We start from the raw sequence: 24,500 nt of genomic DNA, 5'->3' as shown, positions 1-24,500 counted from the left end.
TTTTGTGGTTTTTTCAGCTTTATAAGTGTAAAGAATTTCTGACTTATTTTAGTTTTTCAGTTTTAGGAAATATAGATTTTGTAAAATATCTGTAATAGAATTTTCCAATTTTACTATTTCTTACTGATTTATACTTGTGTTTCATTTCAGTTTAAGTGTAAATATTTTTAGAACTACTGTACTAGATTTTTTAATTTCTCATCATTTTCTTAGAATTTCTGACTTGTTTTAGTTTTCAGTTTTAGGTAATATAGATTTTGCAAAACATCTGTACTAGCATTTTCCAATTTACTGTAATTTCATTTTATCACACACGGAATGGCAAACGCACAGATCAACGTTAAGTTCATCATCAACAGAAGAAGCGGACGTAACCTATCCCATGACGGCTTCATCTACAGACAGACTCGTAAAAGTGACGACAGGACCTTCTGGAGATGCTCTACCTCGGCTGCTCAGCCTCCCTCTCAACACTGAACGACATATCAGTAAATTTCGGAAGACATACGCAGATTGACGGTATCATGACTCCGATGATTTATGCACTACTTCCCGGAAAGAGCCCGACCATCTACACCCGCTTCTTCACGTTACTTCAGGAGCATATGACCAACTTCAACATTCCCTTCCACCCGACTACTGCATTCGTCGACTTTGAGATCGCTACACACAATGCTATCCGAAGTGTCTTCCCTGGAATAGATGTCAAAGAATGGGTTTTTTTTTCACTTCACTCAGTGCATATGGAGAAAGGCTCAGTCAACAGGACTTCAGATACTGTACCGCGACGATGTGAGACTCCTTGTGCGCCGAGCTGCTGTTTTGCCCCTCATTCCATGGAGCGTGTAGAGGACGTCTGGTTCCAGGCCCTGGAGGATGCCAATGATGCCGACATCCCTCATCCACTCCTACCATTCACCGACTACGTGACAGAACAGTGGGTAAATGGCGACAAAACGACATGGAACCACTTCCTGACTGAGGGTCCACGCACTACAAACCACCTGGAAGCATGGCATAGGAAAGTGAAGAGACGAGTTATGCACTCACATCCCAACATATACACCATTATACAGATGTTCAAGGACATGCAGAACATGAACGACATCAGCCGGATACAGAGAGATGCTGGAGCTCCAACCAAACCCCGCAAGAAGAAGTATGTAAACATCGACAGACGCCTGGCAACCCTGAAAGACCGCTACCAGACTGTAACCATCGACTTGATGACAGCTGCTGCATCTTGGTTAAATTAGCTAGAAATGAAATATTTTGCATACCATATGTACATCCAAATGTATATGAGACACTTTGATAACATATCTTATCATTATAGATTATTTTGGAAACCATTGAATTACTTTTATAAAATCAGAAACATATATATATATGTGTTTCTGATAAAATATATGATGATTTAATAAAACTTTAAATTTTATTGATTTATGATTTTTTAAAATAGGCTTTGAGTAAAATAGTGCTTAAATTAATTGCTATTGTAAAATATAGATATTGTGCATTGTGTATTATCATATGATTATTTTGGGAAAATATAGTAATAATTGATACAAATACTTAAACTAATAGTTGCAATTAACAAAATTGTACATTTATTGAATCTTATAATGTATCTTATATTAGTTAAAAAATTACCTAGTTCAAAAGTTACCTGAGTTGGTATTAGATTTTGAAACAGACTATAACTAAACTTCAAAGGGTTCCCTACATAAACACCTCCCTTTGTCTTTACCAGAGTTGGTGTTCGGGGAATTCGCCATTGAAATACAGGTAAATCTCAAGTGACTTTACAGGTGAAAATAAAGACAGCTTATATGAAACAGTATATAATTGCCTTCCTATTGTTTCCTAAAACAACACCTACCTGTTGTTGATAAATATGTTGGCGTTAAGAGAACACCCCTTTGTAAGACTGTGCCAGGTGGTAGAGATTAGTTCCGCTCGAGTGATCACACAATGCAAGTGAGAATCGGGAGTATGTTTATGTAAGTTTTAATTACTAATCTCTGATGATTGTTGATAAAATATAACTCAGGATAATTGCTAAACATTTAACCGTTTTCTCCACGTTTGTTGTAGATTGAAACAGCTTTTGAAGTGCCGTTCTACGGAAGAATTATGAAAAAGAAATCGGCATTTTCATCGATCTACAAATGAAGTAGTCCAAAAAAATCTCACTTCGAGTTATACGAACATTTTATGTATGATTTTTGTCATTCGGACCAAAAATACTTCGTTAATTACGTAGTTTACTGAATACGTTATATATATTATCAGAACGTCAAGCTCCTGTAGGCCTACATGTGATGAAAGTGGCTAAAATGTTTTAAGTGACAACCTCTATACGTGCTTTAATATGTATATATAATCTGATAATGTATACACGTGCTTATAAAATTATCGATAATTATGGATGTGGTAAATATTCATACCTTATTAACTGCCGTAAGTTGGAAGATTACGCCAGCTTGAACATTTAGAAAATGTTCATCGTCTCTCACGCGCTATTTGATCAGTTTACAAAGTTTATCCTAAATTTTCTTAGAGTTGTCTTTCTTCCATTGGTGGATTTACACGTACATGTGGCATAACGCAGCCGTGATAAACAAATCTCCATTTCGTCCTGAGATTTATTTGCTCCCGAACTAATATGATTCAAATTACAAAAATCATTATTGTAAAAATTTTGATGTTTGAGGTGAAACATTGATTTCATCTTTTCCGTTGCGGGATAATTGTCACTAGTAGGGACAAAACGCGTGGGGCGAAGCGAAGCATTTTCGGGACGAAACGTCTTCATGCATTGTTAACAACATTTTCGGGACGGAAAGTCTAGATACATTGTAAACAATTCAAGTGAAAATTTTCAAACCAAAGATCATTTGGATAGTGTATATGGTAAGGATATGAAAGCAGTCATCTACTTCTCCTATTTCAACATTACAGATACGCTTATTTCAGTAACTTTCATATTCAAAATTTGCTATTTAAAATTCCCGGTAAAATCAAAGTTGTTGAATACACTGCCGTTAGGAGCGCTAGTATCTGCGAGCAAGTTCTAAGCCAATCATATTGAGGAAATTGACTGAAAGAGAATTTTGCAACCACGATCACAATGGCGAGGTGATCCTCGCCAAAAATGTGGAGGTATATTGTTTTGATATAGATTACGCATTTCTCCCACCATTCACTTAATTTGTCACCGGTTTTAGCCATGAGAGATTTTTATGTTAACCCCTAGGGTATGACAGTGAAATAATTACCTGACGTCATGCGATGTAACTGTGGCGTGCATTGTCGATGACGTTATCAATATTGGTGTGCAATCAACAGAACCACATTCATGTTGCCATGAAATTGCTTCTATTAAGGCTATCACCTGAACTTATTCTTTTGTATATGGGAGAAAAAGAATCATTCTCTACCTATGAGGGTGTAACAATCGGATTGTGATTTCATTGTCACACCCTCTAGGTAGAAGATTATATTAACCTACATTATATAAGGATTATTATCACAATGTTTCATTGAAATTCCTCCATAGTTTAGGAGTAGTCCATCGTTCATGTCTACAGACAGACAGTCTGAATCCAGTATACAAATGTACCCCCTCCCTACAAACTCCTGCTGCGGTAGATGGGGAGTGGGGTATAAAAATTAATATATCACTATGCATGCAGCAGTAGTAGTGATGGAATATAACCTATATTTCCTTATTTAATTATGTAACAACTAGGAGATTGACCAAGTCCAATCACGCCACACTTTGAAGTTAAATTAATGTACCTTATAGGGACATTAAGCTCCCTGAATGGATAAGGACAACTTAAATCTAAGAGGGAAAGCATTTCAGCATGCAATCCCCAAATTACAAAATAGATGGTTAGGTTAACTTATCAACAGCCAATCAAAATACTTGATAGATATTCAGTTTGTAACATTACAGATGGTTAACTTATCAACAACCAATCAAAATACTTGATAGATATTCAGTTTGTAACACTACAGATGGTTAACTTATCAACAACCAATCAAAATACTTGATAGATATTCAATTTGTAACATTACAGATGGTAAACTTATCAACAACCAATCAAAATACTTGATAGAAATTTACTTTGTAACACAACAGATGGTGAAGTTTTCAACAGCCAATCAAAATACTTGATAGATATTCACTTTGTAACACAACAGATGGTAAAGTTTTCAACAGCCAATCAAAATACTTGATAGATATTCACTTTGTAACACAACAGATGGTTAAGTTTTCAACAGCCAATCAAAATACTTGATAGATATTCAGTTTGTAACACTACAGATGGTTACCTTATCAACAACCAATCAAAATACTTGATAGATATTAATTTTGTAACATTACAGATGGTAAAGTTTTCAACAGCCAATCAAATTACTTGACAGATATTGAATTTGTAACACTATGCAATACCTCACATAAACATTGTTCATGTAGGTAACATACAGTAGCACATCTCTAGCTATTTATCACCTATGATAATGATAACTTGAACTTAAAAAAACTTGATATCTAACGGCAGAAGGAACTGACAACTCAAACAAAAGTCTAATTCTAGTGTTTTACACAGACACACTATAAAAAGAGATAGAAAAATGGAAATTACATCTACTAAGGCACATTAGTCTTCAACAACAAATAAAAATTCATTAGAGACTCTCATAAGGGAGAAATCTTATACTGTATCAACCAATTTCTTATTTCACATGGTCTTGCCAACAACTTTTTCAAATAATCAAATGTCAAGATTTTTTTTTTCTTTGCATGTTACAGTTATCTTCCCTTGCAGGTACATTGTGTAGGTATTGATTGTGACGTCATGTATATGCGAGCGTAACATCATACTTTTCGGAGAAAACTATGTGAATTGCACACACAAAATAATGACATAACAATTGAAACCTATCTGAAAGTAATATGCAAATATGGAATAGACTTCTATGGTTAGGTTGATCTACTTACTCCAACAATATTACAAGTTTAGCATTACAAGACACTTTTGAAACATTATATCGAACGAGAGCATCGCCCATCATAACGTCGTAATCTAATATTTCTTATTGTCCTACTTTACCTGTATTTGAAACATGTTATAATTAGTGCAATATACTTTTGCATTTTTTTATCTTTCATGAAATTTCATTTCAAACAAAAATAGTTTAAGTGACAGAAGCTTATCACATGACACAAATCCCTCAAATCATCTGTTGTCTTCTAACATTGGACGTCAATAACACAGCATAAACTATTGTCAGAATTTGATATAAGAGTTCAAAATTTAACAAGAGCAGTAGTAAGTGTGGATATACATATTTACATTGTCCATTTTAGATTTATTTCATTCAAATTGAGAAGTGTATATTTCTTCTAACTACATGTATATACACGGACTATATAAAATATATAATTAAATAATACAGAAATAGTTTTCATGGTCTTACAAAATTTTGAGTGTGAACTTCATTGCAACTAGTGCACATATGTATATGATATCAAAGAAGGGAATATAAATGTTGGATAAACAAATGCAGATGTTCTGAATTAATTCAAAAACCTCAAAAAAATGTAATTTGACCAAAAAATTTTTTTTAAAAATTTCACATGCCAGATAATTGTTGGTTGTTATTTGATTAAATCTCATTAATCAAATCATCAGATAATTAACAAGAATGCTGAACAATTGGCCTAAGGGCTTTAATGGTCATCTGACAGCCTTGCCCATAGTCGAATAGGAAATTAATAAGATATGGTGTCATGGTAGTCATCTTAGATTTGGGATTTCAGGCAAGTTTCAACTAAAAGACACTGGTAGAACTTGAGAAGAAGTTCAAAATATGTTTTCAAGATGCTGGTCATGGCGGCTATCTTGGATCTCAGGTTTACCTTAAAAATAACAACACTTGGCCAGGACTATATCAGGATCATTTTTGGCAAGTTTCAGCTATAAAATAGCACTGGTAAAAATTTGAAAAGAAATTCAAAATGTGAAAATTTATGCACAAATCACAGCGCACTACAACAGACGTAACACAATCGCTGTAGGTCATCCTGACTCTTTGCAATTGGTCAGATGTCTAAAAATAAAAAAATGTTTGTGTTCGTGTCAGCCAGTGTAGAAGCTAAATTTTAACAAGTGTTGACACACTGTGGAAGCTAAATTAAACAATGTCATCAGAATGTATAAATGACCATTGTATATTAATAAGCTGTGTATTTAATGAGTAACTAATTTTCCTCAATTACCAAAGCTATCAGGTCACAGGCTAAGCTCACTAATTATATAATGATAATGAGTCGGACACAATTCATTCCATCTTGCTTTTTAACAGTTTCGATGGTTAATTTGGTCTCTGCAGATACATAAAAATATATAAAACAGGAGGTTACCCACATTTTTTGTCATAGTAATTCACACAATAAATATATGTATTATATATTGTCATTTTCTATGATATGTATAAATTACAAATATTGTATCACTAATATGTACTTCTGAGTTAAAAGGAAATTTACTTCAAAGAATAATATGGTAACGAACACAATATATACAAATAAAATGCAGGAATCAAGACCTTTACAGATAAAATTAAAACAAAAAACTTGTCGTATTCAGATTATTCCAGACAGATTCAATCAGACACTTATATAATTTTTGACAACCACAAAAACACTTAAGTATCTACAATAGTACATTTTATATGTATCATGTTGTATACATATATAGTCACCATAATCAAAAGGCAAGACTTACAAATATATTTGTTTTGTGTAAGCCTACCAACTCAACACAGTCAAAGTTCATCTGTTTATTATTACTTTATTTACTGGTTTATGTTTGATTTTTTTTAAAGTTGTTTTTCTTTTATAGTTTTTTTTAATTATTACTTATTTATTTATATATAATTTCTCATTTTTTTTTCATTTTTTATTTACCAGTAATATCAAAAGTTATTACAGAGAATTATGGTTTCAGAACAAACATAATTATTCTGCTACAAAATAACACCTTCCCACCATTTGTATTGGCCATAATTAACAACAATGAAAAATTAATTAAGTTTAGACTTAAAGCACACAATCACACATTATGATCTTATATATATATACAGTATACAGTTATATCACAATTAGCTGGCCGGGTCGGCAATGACCAATATATATATTATGGCAATTTATATAAACTCAACATGGCAGCTAGAGACTGTTTAAAGAATTCAATGAGCAAATATTATGTTATTAAGATTTTCAATAAAAATATGAAGGTATACTTCAGTTCTACCAGTATATTTTTCCTGCAACTCTAATTACCAGTAATTGCTTTCAGGTCAAAATTCTCCAAACAAATGGTGTTAACTTTAATCAACACTTTTCCACATATAACTGGAGCCAAACTTCATTGGTACTTCACTTTTGATTCAAGTTTGGTTTTATAAACTGTGCATTTAACATGGCAGACACTATACTGTTGTCATTTCCATACCTATTTTCATTAGATAATATGACTTAGGATCCAATTCATCTTTCTCTAGTGACACACTGGCATTTGACCTTTATAAACATGTACAGGACATGTAAATCTTAAACTTAACTTTTTGTACTAAGTCATAAACAGATCCCAATGTTTTGAATTACTGTTTGCTAGCAGAACCCAACCTGTCCAATTACACTTTTACCTGTAGATCCCATATTACAGTTTACCTGTAGACCCCAACCAATCAAATTACAGTTTACCTGTAGACCATACCCTATCAAATTACAGTTAATTTGTCTGTAAACCTCAACCTATCAAAATACAGTTTAAATACTGTACCTGCAAAACTCAACCTGTCAGGTTATGATTTACTTGCAAAATCCAACCTATCAAATTACAGTTAGCATGCACATCCCAATACACACATGTGTACATACACACATGTGTACATGTATATTAAATTACTGTTTGACAGTTCTTTATATATATGCAGTAACATTTTCAACTGCATATACCCTACGAAGCACACTTTAGTAACTGTTTGACTCAATGCTCACTGGAACCCTCTCTGGTCTTTTGCTCTAAGCTTCCGTTGTGCCACGTCCACCATCACGCAGCTTTTGTAAATTGTACTCAAAGTTCTTGCAGTAGAATAGCTGTACCCCACACATTCCAAACACCTGCGGGCTAAGCAACTTAATCAGCTTCTCCTAGAATAGAATTAAAATTATTATCATGATTACAATTTTAAAAATTTGCTTCGAAGTGATATTGTGAACAGCTAAGAAAAATAAAAATAGCATTACTCAATTTCTGTTTTGCTGTTGTTAACTTATGCTATTTAAGCATTAAACTATCTTCCTATGGCATCTATGGTCTATATAGATGCTTTAATCCACGAAATAGAACAGCCATTTTGACGGTGATCAGTTGACGTCACCACGTCAACATTAGTGAAGTCATAATAGTCACGTTTTGGGTGTCAGTTATACCCACATATCCTTCACTTTGCCTTGGTTAGTTTATATAGTAGAAAAGACAAGCAAATGTAAATATATAGAAGTAAATATAACATATTTCATACATACAAAATATAATTACAATTACATGTAATCAAAAATTAGTTGGACCGATACTGGAGAAACCAAGAACTATTCTTTAACTACAGAGCCTCACAATGAAAACTGAGTCACATTTCCCTACTAATTTCTTCAGACTGAGAAAGTGAAGTTTATGTATTAAAGGATTCAATATGTTTTAAGTTATATGACTAGGACGGTGTGACTAGGACGGTATGACTAGGACGGTATGAGTAGGATGGTATGACTAGGACGGTGTGACTAGGACGGTGTGACTAGGACGTGTGACTAGGACGGTATGACTAGGAGTATGACTAGGATGGTATGACTAGGATGGTATGACTAGGATGGTATGACTAAGACAGTATGACTAGGATGGTATGACTAGAGTATGACTAGGAGGTATGACTAGGATGGTATGACTAGGATGGTATGACTAGGACGGTATGACTAGGACAGTATGACTAGGACGGTATGACTAGGACAGTATGACTAGGATGGTATGACTAGGATGGTATGACTAGGACAGTATGACTAGGATGGTATGACTAGGACAGTATGACTAGGACAGTATGACTAGGACAGTATGACTAGGATGGTATGACTAGGATGGTATGACTAGGATGGTATGACTAGGACGGTATGACTAAGACAGTATGACTAGGATGGTATGACTAGGATGGTATGACTAGGATGGTATGACTAGGACAGTATGACTAGGATGGTATGACTAGGACAGTATGACTAGGATGGTATGACTAGGACAGTATGACTAGGATGGTATGACTAGGACAGTATGACTAGGACAGTATGACTAGGATGGTATGACTAGGACAGTATGACTAGGATGGTATGACTAGGATGGTATGACTAGGACAGTATGACTTGGTATGACTAGGACAGTATGACTAGGACAGTATGACTAGGACGGTATGACTAGGACAGTATGACTAGGACAGTATGACTAGGATGGTATGACTAGGACAGTATGACTAGGACAGTATGACTAGGATGGTATGACTAGGATGGTATGACTAGGACAGTATATGACTAGGATGTATGACTAGGATGGTATGACTAGGACGTATGACTAGGATGGTATGACTAGGACGTATGACTAGGATGGTATGACTAGGATGTATGACTAGGATGGTATGACTAGGATGGTATGACTAGGATGGTATGACTAGGACGTATGACTAGGATGGTATGACTAGGACAGTATGACTAGGACAGTATGACTAGGACGGTATGACTAGGATGGTATGACTAGGACAGTATGACTAGGAGTATGACTAGGATGGTATGACTAGGATGGTATGACTAGGTATGACTAGGAGTATGACTAGGATGGTATGACTAGGATGGTATGACTAGGATGGTATGACTAGGATGGTATGACTAGGATGGTATGACTAGGATGGTATGGACGTTCTAGGATGGTATGACTAGGACAGTATGACTAGGACGGTATGACTAGGATGGTATGACTAGGATGGTATGACTAGGATGGTATGACTAGGACAGTATGACTAGGATGGTATGACTAGGACAGTATGACTAGGATGGTATGACTAGGATGGTATGACTAGGATGGTATGACTAGGACGGTATGACTAGGACGGTATGACTAGGACGGTATGACTAGGACGGTATGACTAGGATGGTATGACTAGGATGGTATGACTAGGACAGGTATGACTAGGACGGTATGACTAGGATGGTATGACTAGGACAGTATGACTAGGACAGTATGACTAGGATGGTATGACTAGGACGGTATGACTAGGATGGTATGACTAGGACGGTATGACTAGGATGGTATGACTAGGACGGTATGACTAGGACAGTATGACTAGGATGGTATGACTAGGACAGTATGACTAGGACAGTATGACTAGGACAGTATGACTAGGACAGTATGACTAGGACGGTATGACTAGGACAGTATGACTAGGATGGTATGACTAGGACAGTATGACTAGGACAGTATGACTAGGATGGTATGACTAGGACGGTATGACTAGGACAGTATGACTAGGATGGTATGACTAGGACAGTATGACTAGGACAGTATGACTAGGACAGTATGACTAGGACAGTATGACTAGGACGGTATGACTAGGACAGTATGACTAGGACAGTATGACTAGGACAGTATGACTAGGATGGTATGAAGGACAGTATGATTAGGATGGTATGACTAGGACAGTATGACTAGGACAGTATGACTAGGACAGTATGACTAGGACAGTATGACTAGGATGGTATGACTAGGACAGTATGACTAGGACAGTATGACTAGGATGGTATGACTAGGACAGTATGACTAGGATGGTATGAAGGACAGTATGACTAGGATGGTATGACTAGGACAGTATGACTAGGACAGTATGACTAGGACAGTATGACTAGGATGGTATGACTAGGACGGTATGACTAGGATGGTATGAAGGACAGTATGATTAGGATGGTATGAAGGACAGTATGACTAGGACAGTATGAAGGACATGTAGGATGGTATGAAGGACATGTATGTATGTATGATAGGATGGTATGAAGGACAGTATGATAGGATGGTATGAAGGACAGTATGACTAGGATGGTATGAAGGACAGTATGACTAGGATGGTATGACTAGGACGGTATGACTAGGATGGTATGAAGGACAGTATGACTAGGACGGTATGACTAGGACGGTATGACTAGAGGTATGAAGGACAGTATGATTAGGATGGTATGAAGGACAGTATGACTAGGACGGTATGACTAGGACAGTATGACTAGGACGGTATGACTAGGATGGTATGAAGGACAGTATGATTAGGACGGAATGACTAGGACAGTATGACTAGGATGGTATGAAGGACAGTATGATTAGGACGGAATGACTAGGACAGTATGACTAGGATGATATGACTAGGACGATATGACTAGGATGGTATGAAGGACAGTATGATTAGGATGGTATGAAGGACAGTATGATTAGGACAGTATGACTAGGATGGTATGACTAGGACAGTATGACTAGGACGGTATGACTAGGACAGTATGACTAGGATGGTATGACTAGGACGGTATGACTAGGATGGTATGAATAAGACGGAATGACTAGGACGAGGAAAGAAGGACGAGGACAGTGTGACTAGGACAGTAGAACTAGGACGATATGACTAGGATGGTATGTGCATAAAATGTGATAAAATGAAGTTACTTATATTGCATACACTTCAAACTTTGAATGACCCTAGAAATTTGGAATAAACTCAATCATGAATACATCAAACTGCTTAATGTCAGAAGGGTCGCGAGTTCAAATCCCATATAGGGCAATTGTCAGGTACTGACCACTGGTCAGTGTTTTTATCACCAAGTAGGTTCCTAAACCTAGTAGGGGTGTAACAATATAACAAACTATGTGATTATATGCCTCTTAAAGCGATCAATCGATGGCATGTCCTATAATGACCAAACATTTTTCGAGTGCCATCATGATTGAGCCTTATAATATCAATTGAAACAAGTCCACATTGATGCACAAAAATTCAAATATTCCACTGACTAATTTAATGCTGATTTAAATAGAGGCAAGGAATCAAAAGCTTACCTCCAACTTCATGTCGTCATCTGTGTGATTGAGCATGTCGTATGCCTTACGGAACAAGTTAAAGTCATCATTCATCACACGCACACAATGTCTGCAGAGAGAAACATCAATATTAAAAAATTGTGTCATAAATTTTACTTTGATACTTTATATTTATCCAGAAAAATGGTAAATATATTCTTATCTTGTAAATTTTAGCTGAATACTAACCGTTGTAGCTGGGCTATCTGAGCTAGCAGCATGGTTTCTGGGTCCATCGGGTTACTATCTGTAGGTAACAAGTACACATCAAAGGTAAACAGTCATGTGACACATTAAACCTGAAAATGAATGGACGTCATTTTAGGTATTAAACATTTCAGATGCTCTTACTTATTTTGTTTATGTTTTATATCCTTTTAATGTTTTAGAATGCGCAAGGACCCAGTTTCATGATCAGTCCTTAACTTCAAAGAATCCCTTAACTTAAACTTCTCCACAGGAAAGCATTACAGATTTTAAGGAAATTGGGCCCTGGTTTAAATAATGGTAGACAGTCAGAGAAAGTCATCTGTTGAATGACTAACCGCAGTCAGTCAGGAAACCTAGAGCTGAATTTCTTGAGCAATACTGCAGTGGATTTATGAAGTAGTGGTTGCATGCACAACTAGTGGTTGTTACATTTAGTGGTTCTTTCACATGAATATTTTTTTTTTTGTCAAAAATAACAAGTATTTGAAAGTTCGAACATTTTTGAAAGAGCTAACAAAAAGAAAACCACCTTTACTATATACATGTACGATAACTACCACAAGGTTGTGTGACTGTTAATAACCAAATTAAAGCAGCGTTTTAAAACTTAAATGGCCTAAATAAACAGCAATGTTATCTTTATCAGTTAAATAAGTTTATTGATGTTCCAAAAGAATATATAATTTATGTTTAATTTTAGCCTTTTGTCATTTTGACCCTTCAAAAAATCAGACTTATTTTCAAATTCGGACCATATTAGTAATGTTATATATCAGTATATTTACCTTCTCCTATAAAGGCAAATGCTCCCTCACCATCCTCATCATCATCGTATGCTTTACCCTGAATATACAAAGGTCACAATTAAAATATGGAAAAGGTTCAGGAGGTCAAAGGGCATCATATTGGAGAAAGTCTTGCACATTACAGGTCTGAGGTGAAAGTGAGAAAATAATTAATTATTAGAACTTTGAGAAGATCCTAGGGGTCAGATGTCAGACTATGGTACATGACCTTGAGAACATTTCTATGTGAAAATTGTAGAGTTTAAAGGTCATATGACGATACATGACCCTGAGATGGCAGGGGTCAAAGGTCAGATAATCAATGATACATTATTACCTTGGGGAATATCTGTGTGAGAGTCCTGACCACAAGTTGCATCATCTTGGCAGGGTTGGGTTGACCCTTGGCGACAGCAGCCAAAGTTTGTTCCATATCGTCCGAGCTTACTGAGGAAATTGATATATCAGACGGAGACGCTTTTAAAGTTACATTCTTACGGAAGCTAGACAAGTCCTTGGTAGTCTTATCAAATGACTTCTCGGCATAGGTTGTCGCCATAATCTTGTTGTCAACCTGAGATGATTGCATTATAGATTTTCCCAGTTGTTTCTGTCTGCGTTTTTTGTGTGTTTCCGTTAATGCTGACATGAGATTATCCATGTTGAAGACACCCCGATCCTCATCAGCATTGTTTCTCCCAGCCACCGACTCTTCAAACCAGTTCATTTTCTTAGCCCCAGGCTTGGCAGAAGGTTTAGGCGGTTCCTGGAAATTGATCAATTTAAGGCATCATATCAATATTAGTTGTCTGCTAAAATGATCTGATAGGTTCTTCACTACATCTCTAATCTTAATCCAAATTTTTTGTTATTGATAATAACGACCCTGCAGTGAACCAGTTTTAATCAATTACAAATATTTCATATAAATTAAGAAATAAAATCAATTCACCGTATCTGTGCAATAATTTTTGTGAAAAATTATCCGAAATCTGTTCCTATTTGGTGACCTTTTCATTTCTTTTAATTTTTTAAACACCCAAGGTGCTTATTGGATCAAATACAGTATATAAATAGATTTTTGTTAAAAAAAAAAATATAATGCATACCTTAGGAGGAACATGGTTATCAAAGACAGAGTGTCTCAGAAGATCTTCTGCTGAAGGTCTGTCATCACATTCTTTCTGAAGCATCTTCTCCATTACATCGATCAGTTCTTCACTGTACTTATCTTTTGGCATGGGAGGTAACTACGGATAACAGAAAAATAGTTGAGGTAATCACACCAGGGCAGATAACTTTGGATAACAGAGAGAAAAAAGAAGTTATCACACAAGGTACCTTAAGGATAAGAAAGATAATGTGGAAATAACAAACAAGGGAAGTAACTGGATTTCACAGAAATATGAACAAGGGAGGTAATTTAATATCTCAGAAATATAAAGGTAATCACACAAGGGGAGGTAACTATAGATAACAGAGAAAGAGTAGATGTATCACACAAGGTAACTACAGTTAAGAACAAACAAAGGAAGTAAGTATGGATATCAGAGAAATATAGGGATTTAACTGAATATTTCAGCTAGAAATAGGATAGCTACATTAGTATAGGGAAGTAACTGAATGTCTCAGAAAATGTAGACAGTATCATGTAAGGGAGGTAACTGGATGTCACACGAGGGAGGTAATTGGATATCTCTGTAAATAGAGATGTCATACAAGGGAGGTAACTGGATATCTCCAAAAATAGCAATGTCACTCAAGGGAGGGAATTGGATATCTCCAAAAATATAGATGTCACACAAGGGAGGTAACTGGATATCTCCGACAATGAAGATGTCACACAAGGGTGATAATTGGATATCTCTGAAAATAGAGAAGTCACTCAAGGGAGGTAATTGAGTATCTGCAAAAATAGAGATGTCACACAAGGGAGATAACTGGATATATCAAGATATATAAAGGTAACACAAGGGAAGTAACTGGATATCTCAGAAAAAGTGTCATAAAGGGAGATTAATTGGATATCTCTCTTACATAATGAGGTGTCATAAAGGGAGATTTATTGAATATCTTTCTTACCTAGTGAGGTGTCATTAAGGGAGAGTAAGTGGATATCTCTCTGATACAGCGGGGTGTCATGAAGGGAGAGTAAATGGATATCTCTCTTACATAGTGAGGTGTCATTATGGGAGATTAAGTGGATATCTCTCCGACATAGTTAGGTGTCATTAAGGGAGAGTAAGTGGATATCTCTCTAACACAGCGGGGTGTCATTAAGGGAGAGTAAGTGGATATCTCTCTTACATAGTGAGGTGTCATTAAGGGTGAGTAAGTGATTATCTCTCTGACATAGTGAGGTGTCATTATGGGAGATTAAGTGGATATCTCTCTGACATAGTTAGGTGTCATTAAGGGAGAGTAAGTGGATATCTCTCTTACATAGTGAAGTGTCATTAAGGGAGAGTAAATGGATATCTCTCTGACATAGTGAGGTGTCATTATGGGAGAGTAAGTGGATATCTCTCTTACATAGTGAGGTGTCATTAAGGGAGAGTAAGTGGATATCTCTCTTACATAGTGAAGTGTCATTAAGGGAGAGTAAGTGTTTATCTCTCTGACATAGTGAGGTATCATTATGGGAGATTAAGTGGATATCTCTCTGACATAGTGAGGTATCATTAAGGGAGAGTAAGTGGATATCTCTCTTACATAGTGAGGTGTCATTAAGGGAGAGTAAGTGGATATCTCTCTTACATAGTGAGGTGTCATTAAGGGAGAGTAAGTGGATATCTCTCTGACATAGTGAGGTGTCATTAAGGGAGAGTAAGTGGATATCTCTCTTACATAGTGAGGTGTCATTAAGGGAGAGTAAGTGGATATCTCTCTTACATAGTGAGGTGTCATTAAGGGAGATTAAGTGGATATCTCTCTTACATAGTGAGGTGTCATTAAGGGAGAGTAAGTGGATATCTCTCTTACATAGTGAGGTGTCATGGAGATAAGATCCTTACTAGTAGTATGGAGATCATCTCTCTACATAGTGAGGTGTCATTAAGGGAGATAAGTGGATATCTCTCTTACATAGTGAGGTGTCATTATGTAGTGGATATCTCTCTACATAGTGAGATTAGGGAGATAAGTGGATATCTCTTACATAGTGAAGTGTCATTAAGGGAGAGTAAGTGGATATCTCTCTTACATAGTGAGGTGTCATTAAGGGAGAGTTAAGTGGATATCTCTCTGACATAGTGAGGTGTCATTATGGGAGATTAAGTGGATATCTCTCTTACATAGTGAGGTGTCATTAAGGGAGAGTAAGTGGATATCTCTCTTACATAGTGAGGTGTCATTAAGGGAGAGTAAGTGGATATCTCTCTTACATAGTGAGTCATTAGGAGATAAGTGGATCATTATGGGAGGAGATTAAGTGGATATCTCTCTTACATAGTGAAGTGTCATTAAGGGAGAGTCAGTGGATATCTCTCTGACATAGTGAGGTGTCATTAAGGGAGAGTAAGTGGATATCTCTCTGACATAGTGAGGTATCATTAGGGAGAGTAAGTGGATATCTCTACTACATAGTGAGGTATCATTAGGGAGAGTAAGTGGATATCACTTACATAGTGAGGTGTCATTAAGGGTGAGTAAAGTGGATATCTCTCTTACATAGTGAGGTGTCATTAAGGGAGAGTAAGTGGATATCTCTACTACATAGTGAGGTGTCATTAAGGGAGAGTAAGTGGATATCTCTACTACATAGTGAGGTGTCATTAAGGGAGAGTAAGTGGATATCTCTACTACATAGTGAGGTGTCATTAAGGGAGAGTAAGTGGATATCTCTCTTACATAGTGAGGTGTCATTAAGGGAGAGTAAGTGGATATCTCTCTTACATAGTGAGGTGTCATTAAGGGAGAGTAAGTGGATATCTCTCTTACATAGTGAGGTGTCATTATGGGAGATTAAGTGGATATCTCTCTTACATAGTGAGGTGTCATTAAGGGAGAGTAAGTGGATATCTCTCTGACATAGTGAGGTATCATTAGGGAGAGTAAGTGGATATCACTCTACGTAGTGAGGTGTCATTAAGGGAGAGTAAGTGGATATCTCTCTTACATAGTGAGGTGTCATTAAGGGAGAGTAAGTGGATATCTCTCTTACATAGTGAGGTGTCATTATGGGAGATTAAGTGGATATCTCTCTTACATAGTGAAGTGTCATTAAGGGAGAGTCAGTGGATATCTCTCTTACATAGTGAGGTGTCATTAAGGGAGAGTAAGTGGATATCTCTCTGACATAATGAGTTGCTGTTAGGTATTAATTGTAAGGTCAATGTGTTTGCAATGGTAATGTCATACTTTTCAGTGAAAATGATGCGACATTCGCTAACAGAATAATGATGTAACAATGGATACCTACCAGCAAGGGAGGTAACGGAATATGTAGAGTTGTCAAATATTGTGGTAGCTGTTGATATTTCAGAAATATTGAGGTATTGAAGCGGCAGCTGTTGGTATCAACTTTAAGTTTCTTAAAACAATAATAACAAGAAAATCTATATCAATGACCTAAGACAAAGTTACAACATCAAACAAAAGCAGGATTAGTGCTTACCTGACCATGAACAATCTTAAACACAAGTTGTTGCATCAGCATGGCATCAAATGGTCTCTCCAGTGTGGCCATCTCATAAACACAAACACCCAGGGCCCAAATATCACTCTGTTGGTAAAGAATATTCAATCTATTACAAGGCAGGCTTACTTACACTAACTGCTGGTTTCATTTTACATCACATTTTAAGATGCTGACAATGGGTAAACCACTCCCTTAATACTGAGAGAGCCACTCCCTAAATGCTGAGCGCCCTATTCCCTAAAAGCTGAGAGAGCCACTCCCTTAATGCTGAGAACCCCACTCCCTAAATGCTGAGACCCCATTTCCTAAATGCTGAGTGCCCCACTCCTTAAATCACGAATGTCCCATTACCGAAATGCTGAGAGCCCTCTACCTAAATGCTAAGAGCCCCACTACCTAAATTCTGAGAGCCCCACTCCCTAATGCTGTGAAGACCCCATTTCCTAAATGCTGAGTGCCCCACTCCTTAAATCACGAATGTCCCATTACCGAAATGCTGAGAGCCCTCTACCTAAATGCTAAGAGCCCCACTACCTAAATTCTGAGAGCCCCACTCCCTAATGCTGTGAGTCACACTCCCGAATGCTGAGTGTCCCTCTACCTAAATGTTGAGAGCCCCACTCACTAATGCTGAGAGACCCACTCCCTAAATACTGAGTGTCCAACTACCTAAATGATGAGAGACCCACTACCTAAATGCTGAGAGCCCCACTCCCCACTCTCTAAATGCTGAAAGCCCCACTCCCCACTCTCTAAATGCTGAAAGCCCCACTTTAAATGCTGATAACCCCACTCCCTAAATGCTAAGCGCCCCACTCCCCACTCTCTAAATGCTGAAAGCCCCACTCTCTTAATGCTGAAAGCCCCACTCCCTAAATGCTGAGAGACCCACTCCCTACTCCTTAAATTCTGAGTTCCCCACTTTAAATGCTGAGAGCGCCACTCCCTAAATGCTGAGTGCCCAACTATCTAAATGCTGAGAAACCCACTCCCTAAATGCTAAGAGCCCCACTCCCTAAATGCTGAGTGCCCAACCCACTAAATGTTGAGAGCCCCAAAAATGTCTCAGAATGATATAAAGTTTACCTTGGCATCATAAGGCCTACAGGCAAACAGCTCAGGACTCATGTAATATGGACTCCCACAAAAGGTGACCGCCTTGGCATTAGGTCGTTCTAGTACTCTACAAAATATTTCGAGGATATAATCATACAAAACAAACATCTATTCTGAATGATTATAAAATATGAAATGTGATATGCCTTCCTCTTATCATCACACTAAAATAAAAATGCAAGTTGATGTAGAATTTCTTCAAAAATTATTATTCTTCATTAATTAAATTTTTGCAGAATTGCTTATTTAATAAGCACAAAAAGAACACAATCAGATACTCTTTCTTTTTTCCCAAAAACCTAATGATGTAGTAGATGGGCAAAATGCACAGGCAGACCGAGATTCGAACCAGAAACCTCTGAACATTAGCTAGATACACTACCAATCCATCTATAGGTACCTGGTCACTGGTCACTGGAAATCAACTTAATCCAGAACTGTGTTACGGAAAAACAAAAGTAAAGTCTCTATGTTAATTTTTTTACTCTAATGAAATGCTGTTTTAATTTCTTTTTACCAAACCATCAATAACAAGAGATCCCAGAGGGATCTTGGTGCCCACCAAAGAATGATCTATGTCTGACAATGGAAAGGGGGATCTTTTCTCTGCTTTTCAAACTTTTACTACCTATTACTACAGATGAAATTTGGGAAAGATCTTTTAAGTACTTTCTGAGATATATAACACTAACAAACTTCAATTATCAAAATCCAAGATGGCTACCTCGGCCATCTTGTTGACTAATCGGTTCAAAAATGCAATATGCACAACTAAGTTCCTAGGGGAACCTACATGTCAAATTGGAGAGATCCCTTCAGTACTTTATGAGAAATAGCGGTAACAAAATCCAAGATGGCTGCCAGGTGGCCATCTTGTTGACCAATCGGTCCTAAACTGCAATATGCATAACTAGGGCCCTAGGGGATCCTACATGTGAAATTTTAGAAAGATCCCTTCGGTAATTTCTGAGAAATAGCGGTAACAAACTTTAACTATCAAAATCCAAGATGGCGGCCTGGTGGCCATCTTGTCGACCGATCGGTCCCAAAATGCAATATGCACAACAAAGACCCTAGGGGAACCTTTCTGAGAAATAGCGGTAACAAGAAATGTTAACGGACGAAAGGAAGAACGGACGGACGGAAGGACTACTGAAGAAAAACTATTTGAAAAACCTAGCATCATCAGATGGTAGGCTAAAAATGCAGTGCAAGAATCCAAAGACTTACTTGGCCAGTCCCAGGTCACCTAGTTTAGCAATCTTTCTGGTCCCGGTTAGAAATACATTCTGAGTCTTCATATCTCTGTGGATGATTTTTCTGCCATGCATGTACTGGAAACATTGATTTACAAATTGATTTTATTCACTTTGAAGCCATTAAATGCACAACAAATATTATTTACTTTAAAATATCATATTAGTTATGGCAAAAGAGATTTTTCCTGCAACCAGCATTGGAGTTGTCAGAATACACCTACCACATATATTTTTGCTATATTCTGCTCTAACGGCAAACAGCTGTATTTTGAAAATTTCAGCACATGCGGTGATTTGACGACCTACTTCCAAAGCGAAACATTGTTTGAAAGATGGACATATTTCCAACAATTTTGGCATCTGTCAGCTTAAATTTGTGTGTTTTGAATGAATCTTGCAGGATAAAAAGTATACTTGGTCAGTGTCTGTCGGCTGTATTTTTGGCTTGGGTCAGGAAGAAACAGTGGCTCACCATAAAGGCTTGCCCCTTTTGTCTTTCTTAAACCTCACCAAGATACAGCTAATATTTTAAAGAAACTGTCCAAGTACTTTTAATGTACATGTATTAGGGTTTTTTGGGGTTTTTTTTTTTTTTTTTTTTTTTTTGGGGGGGGGGGGGGGGAGTTTGTGGGGGGGGGCAGGGGTAGGAAGATGTATGATATAAACACTGTATTGGTCAATCTGGTTGATATACTGTAAATCAAGTTATTTTCTGGTGCGTTTAAATTTTCGCAGACAATTGTGATTCACGAAAATTAATCTCCACAAAAATGTTTTAACAACAAGTGAAATAGAGCTTTTAAATTGTAAAGAAAAACAGCTGTTAAAGATAAAACTACGAAAAATAAGTCACTGTGAAAATTAGTGGGTTTACATTAGGTTAGGCTGTTACCGATAATGCGCTGCAGATCTCTTTGAACCATTCCACAATCCTATTCTCCTGTAATGATTTTTTGTTTCTCCCCTCAAGATATTGACTCAAGTCTCCACCATCGCAGAACTCCGTGACGATGCAGAGATTTCCATCGGACTCAAACGACTCAACATATTTTAAGATGTTTTCATGGCGAAGGTCGGATAGCACTCGTGACTCTTTCAGGGCTAATTCTCTTTCTTCTTCAGGTGACTTGGATAAGTTTATCACTTTCATAGCATACTGTAACAAAAAAAAACCCGGAAGTTACAAATGATGGTCTATTATTGTACATAAACAATCAATACTGCATATTAACTTAGGAGAGAAAACACCGGCCAGCAACCAGTACCTAGCAAAGTCACCTATAATGGATTCAAACTCAAGACCCAGAGATGGAGAGTTTGTGATTATTAATCAGATAGTCTACTGTTACATACTCTAACATCACTAATAGAGTTTCACTTCTGCAGTAAACCCTTACACATTTGCATAAGTTGTTTGAACAATATCTTTTTTACCATGTATGTCTAACTGACAATTCATGGAAACATTGTAGAACCAGCATCTAACATTACTACCTTAAAAAGAATGAAACATACCAAATAAGAAAACTATTTACATAATTCATGACAAAAGCAAAGTTAGAGATAAAGAATAAAAATGGCATAAACTCCAGTACTCAAGTAAAAAGTGAAAGTAGAACAAAACTTGCACTTTTGGTTTTGAAAATGACCATTGACATTGATATGTACCACATAATAATCTGGGTTACAATAATAACTAATCATCGAGACAACATTATTTCTGCTTATACGAGATTTGATACGTGTACATTGTACCGGTAAAGTTAAGATGCTCTACATCTTACTTGTGGTTCTCAACACTAATGGGCATAATCAATCATTGAAAAGCCAACCAATTATGTATTTCCAAAATGTAACTGACTGAGGCATGTCAAAATAGATATACCGTACATAACAATTTACATGGACAAATCAGAGAAGCTAATGTTCACACATAACCACAGCACAATCAACTATGTAACAGGAGAGGAGAAAATGTAGCAGCCAGACCGGGATTCGAACCTAGGATCCTCAAAACACAAGCCGAGTGCTCTACCAGCTGAGCTACCTGGTCACCGATGATCAATCTAGTCCAATTCCGCTTCAACTATATAAAACATGATATTTGCAAGTTTTATGTGCCAATGGCTTTACATGAATACCAGTATATACATCGTAGTCAATGGTGACTACAATAGATCAATAGATCTTATGCAAATTTAAGATATAGAGTTTTACATCAGTTGTAAAGGAATCTCAAAATCTAGTGCTGTGGCGGAAAAACTTATATTATAAACGTCTGAACTCCAACAATGTTAGAGGCACGATGAGACACTTTTGGAACATTACGTCGTGTCTAACTTCTAACTTCCGATAGGCCATTTACCCAATGCTGAGGGTAACATTTTCAAAGTTGGACTGTGACTATAAAAAACGTTTCAATCATATTTAAATAGTCATCAATGTCAAATACCTACTTCTTTTTCATAAATCAACAAGTATTTTGACAAAATCAGCTGTAAAATCCATCTAAAACAAATATTTACATCTCCTAACGTAAACTTTCATGACCCAGACAAAACTTCATGTTGATAGTGATCCGGCTCGTAAATAGAAAAAAACGAATCGCAAAGTCCCCAAAACGCTTGATCTGCCTTTACTTTTACTTGCATTCTGCCCGCTTGAATTCCTGTTCCGCTTTTTGTAGTAACCAGCCGCCATACTTAAAACTAGGTCAAAATCTTACGGAAAGGATTCATCATATCTAATCAGCTAAAATACTATTATATGAGGCCTAATCAAGTTATAGTTTTCCTAGATAAATGGGATAATTAATACCTAAACTGTAAGTACACATCAATGTTATCACTGTTAGTGCTATACATATTGATATTATTGCACTTTTTCTTCCGCCTTCATCTGACGTCGGAAGCTGCATCAAAGAAATAACCCTTCTGAAATGAGAGTCGACAGTCAGCAAAATAACGTCCAATAAAAAAACGGCTAACCAGTCGACTCTCATGTTATGGGAGTAAAACGTCTGATGACTGGATAAATTAATCAGGAAGTATAATGATCTTTTCTACTACAACAGATAATTCACATGTAGCTATCTAAAAATCATGACACCATTTTTGATACAGTTTTTATCAACTTTATGTGTTTATTTTTTACTGAATCCTATATTTGGATATATACAACTAAATTATTACTCAAAGTGAAAGTAGAAATTAACAATCCCTCTAATGCAGGACTTTTACCTATACTATCTGTTGGGTTGTGCAAAACATGATGATATTCAGAGAGAGCACAGGCGCCAGCTGCTTCCAGTTTTTGAAAAAAATACTCTACCCCAAATATATTATTCCTATAAACATGTTCTCCAAAACCAAAAGCAGACGAGCAGAGTTCGAGCGAGTCTTTCAGATCTAAAGTCAACCCCCTGTGAATCTAAGATTATAAAAATATAGATTGTAGTTCAATATCCTAATGAATGGTAACTTATCATATAACAACTTGATCGTTATTAGTGAGGGTTAATTAAGAAAACGTTGCATGGTTACATTGATAACGTAGATATCGACACACCTCGACATATTATTTACCTGATCTTGCGGATTAAGCCGGTCTGTAACCAGATACACCTTACCAAAGGCTCCTTCTCCTAATGTTTTTTTCGGGACAAAGTCAATGTCTGAGTTGGAACTAGCCATGATGGACAAATGTCCAACTCATAAACAGAAACTATGGTCGTGAAAATCTGCTTTCGGTTTGAAAAGAGGCTTGACCTCGCTCGACCTTTTCTTGGATAATTTACTTCCGGGTTGTATAATTCTCGGAAGTGTGTGATAAGTTTTAGCGCCAAAGGTTTGAATTTATCTACATGTACATCGTCTGTAAAGAACGTAGATCTCTCGGATAGATCGAAGAAACATAGGTAAGAATAATTCAGTGTCAATCCTATTAAGGGCCAGTGATTTTATGAATTTACCTAGAGTTCAAGACAACATTTCGACCTGATATCTTTTTATACCCTATTAACATTTTACGTGTATATGAGGGGTCGTTTTTATATTTATTCGCTATCTATACATGCATAATTAACATTTCACATAAAAGTCTACATGAAACGATTTTTTATGCAATATATATTTATTGATTTCCTACTTTTGAGTCTAAATATAATGAAATATGCATATACACTTTATAAATATAGAAAATAAATATAAAGACGGCGCCTAATGATCATAGGCTCACTACACTAGAAGGGTGGGGCACTCTT

General features: G+C 36.6%; 1 protein-coding gene across 1 annotated transcript; it reads right to left on the bottom strand.

The window, feature by feature from the left end:
• Positions 1–5,721: 5,721 nt before the first annotated feature.
• LOC138304809 (serine/threonine-protein kinase Nek4-like) lies at positions 5,722–24,015 on the bottom strand. Its single transcript, XM_069245109.1, has 11 exons — positions 23,824–24,015; positions 21,132–21,395; positions 20,211–20,314; positions 18,951–19,047; positions 17,841–17,948; positions 14,335–14,475; positions 13,563–13,991; positions 13,226–13,283; positions 12,420–12,477; positions 12,210–12,300; positions 5,722–8,233 (listed from the first exon to the last, which is right to left on the bottom strand). Exons 1-11 carry the CDS (start codon positions 23,929–23,931, stop codon positions 8,105–8,107), a joined length of 1,587 nt encoding a protein of 528 aa, XP_069101210.1. The 5' UTR covers positions 23,932–24,015; the 3' UTR covers positions 5,722–8,104.
• Positions 24,016–24,500: the final 485 nt, after the last annotated feature.

Source organism: Argopecten irradians, chromosome 12 (genome assembly GCF_041381155.1).
Source record: "Argopecten irradians isolate NY chromosome 12, Ai_NY, whole genome shotgun sequence".
NCBI classification, from domain to species: domain Eukaryota; kingdom Metazoa; phylum Mollusca; class Bivalvia; order Pectinida; family Pectinidae; genus Argopecten; species Argopecten irradians.
This window is presented reverse-complemented; position numbering and strand designations above follow the sequence as displayed.

Coding starts and splice junctions, on each gene's coding strand:
- LOC138304809 (XM_069245109.1), bottom strand. CDS start 23,931: ATGGCTAGTTCCAACTCAGACATTGACTTTGTCCCGAAAAAAACATTA. Junction 19,048..20,210: donor GGTGACCTGGGACTGGCCAA/GTAAGTCTTTGG, acceptor AATATTTTGTAG/AGTACTAGAACGACCTAATG. Junction 12,301..12,419: donor CAGATAGCCCAGCTACAACG/GTTAGTATTCAG, acceptor TTCTCTCTGCAG/ACATTGTGTGCGTGTGATGA.